Below are 9,804 nucleotides of genomic sequence, written 5' to 3' on the forward strand. Positions count from 1 at the left end.
AAATAATTTTGTAATAATTTATTATGCGATTTTATAATTTTTTGTTTACTTGATAAGATTGAATAAACAATTGGGGCTATTTTAATAGTTTTATAACTTATGGGCTTTTTATGTTTATGAGAAAATATACAACACAAAAATTCCATATTGCATGTCCAAACAAACCTTCAATTTCATCTCATGATTCCATAGCATGATATCATATCGCATGGCCAAACGGACCCTAAGTTATAATGTTTGCAATCTTTTCAACCTTATAATTAACAGGCTTTGTTCGTTTTCACTCTAACTTTTAATTATTTATAAGCAAATTCATCAAGTATATATTTTTCTTACAATCATTTGTTACCTACCTCCTAAAAGATTTGTATTATTTAAATCTAGTTCAATATTCAAGGGATACCTAATTCTTGATTCAAGGGTGAGTTATATCTTTTATAGATGGTCATGATTTTTTCTGCATTTTCTTGTCCATCTTTTCAGACACAGACATTAGATTTTAGTTTTATGTTGGTTTCGAAGTTGCATTTTCAGTTTGACTATTTAGAGTTTTGTTATGATGATTTTGAATTCTTAGGGGTTGTTTTTTCGCATTAAACGTTTTTGGACTATTGAATCGAGTTTAAGGGAACTCAATTCTTTAGTTGACTAATTTATTTTCATTATTTTTATATGATGAACTTCTCTTATTTATGGTGTTGGGTTGATTTGAATTAGTAGTTGATTCTCTCACAAGGTGATTTAGAGTGGGTGTTACTCACAACGATTGGAATCGTAACGATTGATGGATCCTATTCTAGTTAGCTAAAAGCCATCAAAATTAATAATCATAATCCTTGAATGATTTGAATCGGATGACAAAGTAAAATTATAAAAAAACTATATGATATGAATAAGAATATAAATATTTAATTTTAAAATATGAAGATGTATTTAAAAATCGAATCATAATAAGTTCATTAAGTGATAAAGCTAAACTTGGAGAAAATTAACAAAATATTTTATTTAAAAAAAAAAAATGTTTGCTATATATGAAAGTTGGTCAACATAAAAATCATATTTGTATGTTATAGTTATAGTTTGCATAATTGCGCTCCATAACAAATTTTATGTTTGCTATGGAGCTTTTGATTTGTATAATTTGCTAGATACATCCAATTTTATACAAATTGTTCAGTTTTGTATAAATTCATTTATATATACATTGTAATTTGTATAATAAGATCTGTATTTGTATATTATAAGTGTATAGGACAAAAATATATGTATTTATATTTGTATATACACTTTTATCTCGTTTTATACAAACACAAATATATTTTATACCGAAATGTATAAAATGACTAATTGTATACCGAAAATGGCTAATTGTATACCGAATCAGATGGCAGAAAATGGGATGTTTGCTGCGAATTACAAATAAAAATAAACTATGACTATAAGATTTAATTTGAATTAATAGTTTGCTATTTCATACAATTTTTTCTTTTATGTTTGCTATATGTGAAAGTTGCTCCTATTAATTTTATTATTATTATAATTTATATATAGACACACGACTTTATTATTTTCTACGGTCCATTTATTATCACATCAATAATCAAATGGTCAATAAAAAAAGTACACAACAAAACAACCCTTCCCATGCATTTCATGTGATCCGTTTTATTTTATTATTATAAGTAAGCAACAATCATTGCAATCTTTTCATGACCTTATAATATGCTTTATATTATTTGTTTTTCACTGTGATTTTTAATCATTTAAGAACCAATTCATTAATTATATATTTTTCTTCCAATCATTTACGAATCAAGTAGCTAGAGCCAAAAGAAATCAACGGAGCTCGCCAACTAGATCTACTAAATCGACCTCTAGTCATATGTCTTATTATTTAAGATCTCAACACTTGTCATACAAAGTATGCCAGTTCAAATTCAGAATTTTGATTTATTTTTATAAAAAAATAATGGCGTGGTGGAATTATAATTGGCCACGTGTAAAAAATGGTTTTGCAAAACCACTGTTAAAAAATAATGGCATGAATGAGCCTTTTCTTAAACGGTAATGGCATAGATGAGCCAAACGTTTAACAGATGACATAGATGAGTTTTTTCTCAAAGTTTGATGACATATTTGAGTTTTTTCCCGGATAATAATAATTATAAATCCAGATGAGAGAATGAAAAATCAAGTCCACATAATTCACTATGTCCTTAAGGAAATTATTTTCCTCAAGTATCTGAGGTTATGGAATATATATATTTAGTTACTACCATTGTTATTCTTAATTTATTTTTTTGCACTAATGATTCTTAATTCCTACCTCATTGTGATTTGACTAATTGTAGTATAGTTAGTAATTGTGTTATTAGTAGTTTTCCTAAAATATTGTTATGATTTTATGATAATGTATTGTCTAGTTCATTATAAAAATAGGGTAAAGAGCCTGATATATCCTTCAACTTGACAATTTAAAGTTAACCCAAACAAAAATCCAATATCTCACACTTCGCTTATGATGTGCTAGGCCCAAAAACAATATGATGTCGATAACACAAACAATTCATACAAGGAAATAGTTCGTGCGACCTCCGAGCATCAAGAGCTATACATGGAGAGAGGCGAGCGAGAGAGTCAGATACATGTGAATCCACTAGGATACATTGTATCTAGAACAAATTACACCTAATTTTGATCCCATGTATCCGAGATTCATGTATCTGGACACGCCAGATACATGTATCAGAAGTCCAAATTTTGGCAAGTTTCTTAATAATGAAAAGTGAAGGGAAGGGAGGTAGTTAGGTACTAAACTAGTGAAGTTTTTCCTAATATGTTATATACTATTATACATTGTATAATGTTGTGAGAATTTTAATGGTGCTTGGAGATGGATAAATTTGTATGTTATACACTATTATACATGGAATAGTGTATTTGATCGTTTCAACTAAATTGGTTTATTCATTTTTATGTGAAGTGAAATATCATTTAGTTTTGTAAGAAAGCATATATATAGTTAGTTGATTTATACTGTTGGGATGATTCTATGAGAAGTTTCATGTAGCAATTCTATTATATATCACCAGTGATTGATTGATCAACTAATTGATCACATATTCTTTTCTTGTTTTCAAATCACACCAATTATGTGTTGAGGAATATAATATTTTTGTACAAAGACTCATAATCTCCATTACCATATATTTGAAATACAAACCAAACATACAAGCATGGTGCATGATGAACTAAATAGTACTTGCATCAGGGGAAGCATTATTACACAACATTGCGATAAACGCTACTTACATCACACAATACTATTACAACTTTCTCACAAATAGAGTTTGGGGAGAATAGAGTGTACGCAGACCTTACTATTATTTTGTGGCGGTATAAAGATTATTCCAAAAGTCCCTTGGCTTAAATACAACAAATTTAAGAAAACAATGCAGAAATCATAGCAACTAAACAATGCAAAGCCTCCAAAAGGAACAAAAAAACAAAATACTATGACAATCGAAACATTGTAAACAACAAATAATGATAGATATCAGAAGCAAGGACTCTAATAATAAAGTTAGTGCAATGATAAACACTAATAAACCTAAACCCTCGAAAATAAAAAACAACCCTTCACTATCCACTAATCTTCTACCTTAATTAATAGGTGACCTTCATACCCTCCTATCTAAGTTCATGTCTTCGATAAATTGAAAATGAAATCTGAAATTACACATTTAAACTGATTTCTATGGAGTTATTGGTCCCCAAAAACTCAATAAACAAGAAGGGGGGGAGATAAAATTTACAGGGAAACATTAATAAGCACCATAGGATAATTATTTTTCCATTGGCTAAGAGCTCAAAGTTTAGTTGATGCAGATATATTTCCTGACATCTAATGCACATGTGAAATTTGGTTTATGATGTTTTGTGCCCATTCAGGGGTGACGTTCCCAACAAGATTTTCTCCATATCCAGGGCTCGAACCCGAGATCTCTGATTAAGGGTGAAGTACTTTCACCAGTGCACCACAACCCATGTTGGTGGTTTATGATGTTTGAGAATGTTAATTGTTGTGTTTTTGTCTCTTATGCATGTGGGAATAGCTTGGGACTTAGATGTCACGCCTCAAGTTAGGGATGCAACTGGTATTTGTTGTCATATTTGATCCTAAGTCGACCTTTACTCGATAACTATAGTACTATTAGTGTAATATCAACTACAAAATAAAAATAAAAACAAATAAGTATATATCTTGATTTAAAAATAAGCGAAGTCCCAAAACTAGTAAGGGCACTCATGCCTCAACAAGTCACCTCAATACCACCGCCAAAGTTTGAATTTACTAAATTAATAAAAAAGGCTGGTGGTCGGCAAGACCCCTATTAATAGAACCTGCATGAGTAAACTAAGTGAATCACAACAATTATTAGAACATAAAGATTTAACTCGTTTGATACAGATTTAGAAGTACTTTTTGAAATCTTTTTTGGCAAATTTTTGTTTGGTCATAAAATTTACAGTATTTAGTTTTTGGGAGATTTTGAAAACCAAATCCTAGAATATGTTAAAAATCTATTTTTGGGCCAAAAAGTAGTTGTCGATTTCTTTTCAAATTTTGAAGTTACCCTTTATATATTTTATACAAAATCCCGTGATTCAAACTAATTCCTTATCAACCCTTTTAGGTCATTTGATATGAAATACATGGTAGTCGTGAAGTGGAAAAGATTATATTATATTAATTAAAGAATAGATAGTTATCATCATTGTTATTATTATTATTTTCGTACTAATTGTAATGGCTAGTAATTATGCCATTAGTAGTTTTTAGTCCAATATCGTGTTATGATTTTTGGATGATGTATTGTCTAGTTCATTATAAAAATGATAATTTTGTACCAAACTTATGGTTAGAAGACACGCTTCTTATTTTTCAAAAAAAAAAGAAAGTAAAATATGTTTTCAAAACTATGATCAAATACATTTTGAAACTTCAATACCAACTTCACCCAAATCTGATTTCTCAAAAATATTTGACAATTGAGAATATATATAGTAACTATGACAAATCCACCTTTCAATGAAAAGTTAATGTAACTTTGAGGGTCTCACACACTCATTTTTAAAGGTAACATAATATAACACTTTTGTTACAGTAATGTATGTTGTCAATACTAAAAGGTTCCTTTTGTGTTATATATATATATAGAAACAAAAATGGAGAAGGAAGAAATATAAATGGTCAAAATTATGTTGAGAAGAAGAGTGATTAGTGGCAATTTCAGCCTCCTTGTTTTGGTGATTAGTCCCATTGTGTATTTGTTGTATATACATCCTATAACAGTGTGTATCCCAGAGAATGATGTGGACATTTGTTGGCAAAGTTTAAAACTATTAGTTGCTTCATGCTGTTTGAACAGTATCAACAGCTGTTATTTTCAGGTAACCTGAAGCTGGCAAAGTTTAAAACTTATTGTTAATGCATTCTATGCATCTTTGTGGCATTTTAATTCTGACTATTATCTTTATTTCGGTGAAGCAGTTTCCTCTCAAGCAAGACCTTTATCTAACAGACCAAGCAAATGATGTTCACATGGGATGCAGTTGTATAACTTCATGTGAATTAGCTAGTCATCAAAGTTATAATGTGCTCTTTGTTGGCAGTCATAATCTCACAATTTCTGTACAAGCAAAGGATCTGATTGATGGATTAGGTTACTTGAAGGAAGTGGGAAGGACAGAGGAAGAGACTCTTTACTTTATTGAACAAATCTGCACTTGTTGGTGCTCTGATAAATTTGTAGAACTGTGACATTCAAGTAAGTAATATTGTGATGAGGGTGCTCAGAACCAAGGCCGCTTTCAATATTTTTGAGAGCCTGAGATGTTAAGACTATGCTGATGAGATTTTCCTGATTGTCTCCAGAGCATGATGCTTCATCGTGTTGTAAGCTGACAAGCATTTACAGGGAGAATGTGCTTAATTAATGATGATTATATAAGGGTTCTACCTCATTCTCCTGGATCTCAGAGAAAGCGGATGCTTAATATTGAAGTGTCAATTAATGGCAGGGTAATACCTATCAAGAGAACCAAGGAGTTGGTCCAAGTGGTGGAAGCCTTCTAGGTGCTTAATCCTCTATGCTCAAATTTCAAATCCTACTGGAGCCATATTCATTATTCAAGCTTGTGTTGGCCCTGGGCTACGAACCTTGTGAGGTGATTAATGCTCTGTAGTTGTGCCTTGAATGATTTCAATGGGGTTATTGGTCCCCTAAAACCCAAAAGACAAGGGAAAAAGAAATTTACAGGGAAGCAATAAACATAGGATAATTACTTTTCCATTGGCTAACCCCTCAAAATTTAGTTAATGCGAATCTCCAGGAACATTTCGGGTTTCTATGAAATGTCGTGCGAGGATATTGAATGTCTTCTGGTGCATTTTCTGCTATATGTTCCCTGACATCTAATGCATGTGGAATTGGTTAATGGTGTTTGAGAATGTTACTTGCTGTTTTTTTGTCTCTCTTATGGAGGAACAACCTGGGACCTGGAAGATCCACATCCAATCACGTCGTACAGTGAGAAGAGATAGATCAACCTCAAGGGGTTGGGGTCTGAAGGCATGCCACAGTTGCAGGAGCTTTCCTGGCAGTCAAATTTGAAAATATAGAGCTCACCCAGAATGGTTGTTATCATTGCTCAGAAGACCTCATTGGAAGTTACTGTTACTGTGCTATGCGAGAACTAGAGAAAGGTTGTCATTTGGTTAATGATCGATCCTGCAGAGGAGACATGAAAATTGTATTGGAAAGGTGCATGGATAAAAATTCTGGCACTTTGAATCTGCTTGTGGTGTTTGTATCGGAAAGGTGCATGGATAAAATTTCTGGCACATTGAATCTGCTTGGTGCTCGAGGGAGACAATCAAAGGAGTTTTGATGGTAAGGCGAATCTAGATTATTGAAGTCTATTATATAGCAGTGGTACTTCATGCGGGTGTTCGATTGCTTGTATTGTAACCCGAACTGAGACAACTGACCACTTATTCTTTTCTATTTCAAATTACACCAATTCACTCTACATAGTCCCTTGATTCTGTGTTGAGGAATATTGCAAGAAAGACTCTTAAATCTATTTGAAAACAAGATGTCATAATCTCCATTACCACATATATTCATCAACCATATTTGAAATACAAGCCAAACATTTTCATCCACACATGCAAACAACGTGCATGATGAACTGTGATTAACACAGTTAAACAGTACTTGCAACATGGCATGCATTATTACACAAAACATTGCAGTAAACGGTATTTACATCAGGGAGATACATTTTCAGATGAAGCATTGGGACTATTGCAACAAAGGAGCAGGTAATGATTGAACGTTCTTCATGTTAGTTTTCAGCCACTTGAAGAACTGCGTTTTGAGAAGGAAACAGGGCAATTTGATCGTCCAAAGTGAAATGGCAAATAGGCTTGTCTCCAGGCTTAACGTTGAGCAACTGAAAAGGCAATGCCTTAGGGTTCATGGATGCAGTATCCTCATGGCAGACTGATACTGCATTAACTTTTGTTCCATCAGCACCCACCATAGACACCATAAATGTCCTAGTGCTTCCTACATCATGGCAAAAGTGTACTGCATATGGGTAAGCTACTTTGTGACATACAACACCTTTGCCATTTGCTTTCTCTTCCACTTTTTCGATGGTATATGCTTGCACCTCTGGAGTTTCCTTCTCTACTTCAGTGGACATTGCTATAATATTGTTTGTTCCCAGGTGAGATAAGGTGAAATCAATCATAGATTCCAAAGAAGTGGCACAATGTTTTACCTCTCCGTTACCCGCAGGCTCTTCACACGTTTTGATTGTTTTCTTGATGTCTTTAGCACGTTCTGAGTCCTTATCAACAGAGAAGTGATTAAGAATTTCCTCAATTTTGTCCGATGAGAAAGCGATGGAATCTACAACTTTGCGTGGCAAAATGGGTGCTGGATTGTAGTTTTTGAGAGACTGAAGATTCATTTTTTTCCCTTGATGTAAATCTGTTTCAAAGAAGTATGGCGTCACTGGGTGATTGTCATTAAGATCTTTCTTAGCAGCATCATTTTACCATCCAAACACTCCATATGGTTGACGTACTTTGTGAAGCTCATTCTCGGAGGCAGCCTGATACCATCCAAACACTCCAAATGGTTGGCGTACTTTGTGAAGCTCGTTCTCGGAGGCATCATTGTACCATCTACCCACTCCAAATGGTTGGCGTACTTTCTGAAGCTCGTTCTCTGCCAACAAAAGTATTCGAAAACAAAAGACCTTAGTATTAATTAGATCTTTTTTTCCTTATGGAACAACATTACAGGCAAGCAATATGCCTTCAAATGGTGCGTATTTTAAACAAACGATTGAAAAGCTCTTAGATTTATTTACTTTTCAATTAGGTGCTTCATCTTCCCTCTATTTTACTGCAATCAATACATCCCTTTCATACTACCTCAACTTTTTGTACTTTTGATTTTTAATGAATTGGAAGAACATGAGAAAATTTTGTTTTTATTTTTTTGTTTGTATGTCAAAAGATTAGGGCTGTCAATCGTTCGGTTCAACTAGTTATTTTAGTGTTTATACCTTTTTTTTGATTGGTCTATTTTTATAACCAAAGTGGGACTTTCAATACCATTCAATCACCCCGATTTTTCTTTAGTATCAGTATGATTAAGTTAATTTTTAATATATATTTTTATATGTCATTAAAATTCACAACTAAAAGTTCGAAAATGAAATCATTGGTACTTGCATATAACTTTGGTAAAATTTCGCTAAATTTCTATAGAGATTTATCCCACTATTCTACAATGTGAAAAACAAATTAAGTAAATAAGAGAAATTTAAATCATATAAACAAGTGGAAAGCTATTAATCAAGATGAGACTCATAGAGAAATCTAAATCATACGATAGGGTAAATTTATTAAATACAACCCGATATATATTTTTAAATTTATTTTTATAAAGTTTAAACATATCCTAATTATTTGGTAGAATATGGATTTATTTGGTAGACTATGCACGCGACCAAAATGCATACCTCATTTAACAACAAATACTACAAGAGAAAAAAAATGAATTTAACTATGAACTTCATTATTCATCCATCGTCAAAATTTTCGGAGCTAAGAACTCTTTTTAATAACTCGTTATTAATTTGTCGCTAAATAGAAATAGCTATCATTTTCATGTTTGTTTAGTAATAAAATAACTTAATATATAAAAGGAAAAAGGATAAAAAATGCCCTTAAACTTTGTGAAAGGAACAAAATTTCATCCGTTTATAGTTTCGCTAAAAAATGCCGTTGCCATCAATACTTTGGTTAAAAAATGTCTTGCGGTCAATACTTTGGTCCAGAAATGCCCCTATAATTACTAAATTGGTCAAAAATACCATTTTCCAAATACATATATTTTTTTTCTTTTTAAACACATCTCAGTCCTAATTAAAATATTATTAAAGAACCATGTTCTTGTTTTCTTTCTTTTAAAATCACTTTAACAAAGGAAAATGTAAGAAATATTTTTTTTCTTCTTAATCTCATTTTATCAATTAAAATAGAATACCTTCATGTACCCTTTCGACGGATAATATATGTCATATATATAAGATCATAGTATATCCATCATTTATTTATATTTATATAACGATAAAAAATAATTATAATAAAATTAGAAATATTTTCATTGTTTATTTTATTTTCTGAATTGAAGTAAGATAAACATTTGCTAATTT

General features: G+C 31.7%; 1 protein-coding gene and 2 long non-coding RNA genes across 3 annotated transcripts; 2 read left to right on the plus strand and 1 right to left on the minus strand.

Annotated features, from left to right (window-relative positions):
• Positions 1 to 312: 312 nt before the first annotated feature.
• On the plus strand, positions 313 to 2,958 carry LOC107062407 (uncharacterized). The gene is made up of 2 exons (XR_001474593.1): positions 313 to 421; positions 2,531 to 2,958. It is a non-coding gene; the product is annotated as an uncharacterized lncRNA (long non-coding RNA).
• Positions 2,959 to 5,342: 2,384 nt separating this feature from the next.
• Positions 5,343 to 7,271, plus strand: LOC107062406 (uncharacterized). The gene is made up of 2 exons (XR_001474592.1): positions 5,343 to 5,454; positions 5,555 to 7,271. It is a non-coding gene; the product is annotated as an uncharacterized lncRNA (long non-coding RNA).
• LOC102588719 (BURP domain-containing protein 3-like) lies at positions 7,165 to 8,333 on the minus strand. Its single transcript, XM_006356576.2, has 2 exons — positions 7,373 to 8,333; positions 7,165 to 7,314 (listed from the first exon to the last, which is right to left on the minus strand). The coding sequence occupies exon 1, from the start codon at positions 8,044 to 8,046 to the stop codon at positions 7,414 to 7,416; it is 633 nt and encodes a 210-aa protein (XP_006356638.1). The 5' UTR covers positions 8,047 to 8,333; the 3' UTR covers positions 7,165 to 7,314; positions 7,373 to 7,413.
• Between the last annotated feature and the right edge of the window lie 1,471 nt (positions 8,334 to 9,804).

This window comes from Solanum tuberosum, unplaced genomic scaffold, assembly GCF_000226075.1.
Source record: "Solanum tuberosum cultivar DM 1-3 516 R44 unplaced genomic scaffold, SolTub_3.0 scf00225, whole genome shotgun sequence".
Lineage (NCBI taxonomy): Eukaryota > Viridiplantae > Streptophyta > Magnoliopsida > Solanales > Solanaceae > Solanum > Solanum tuberosum.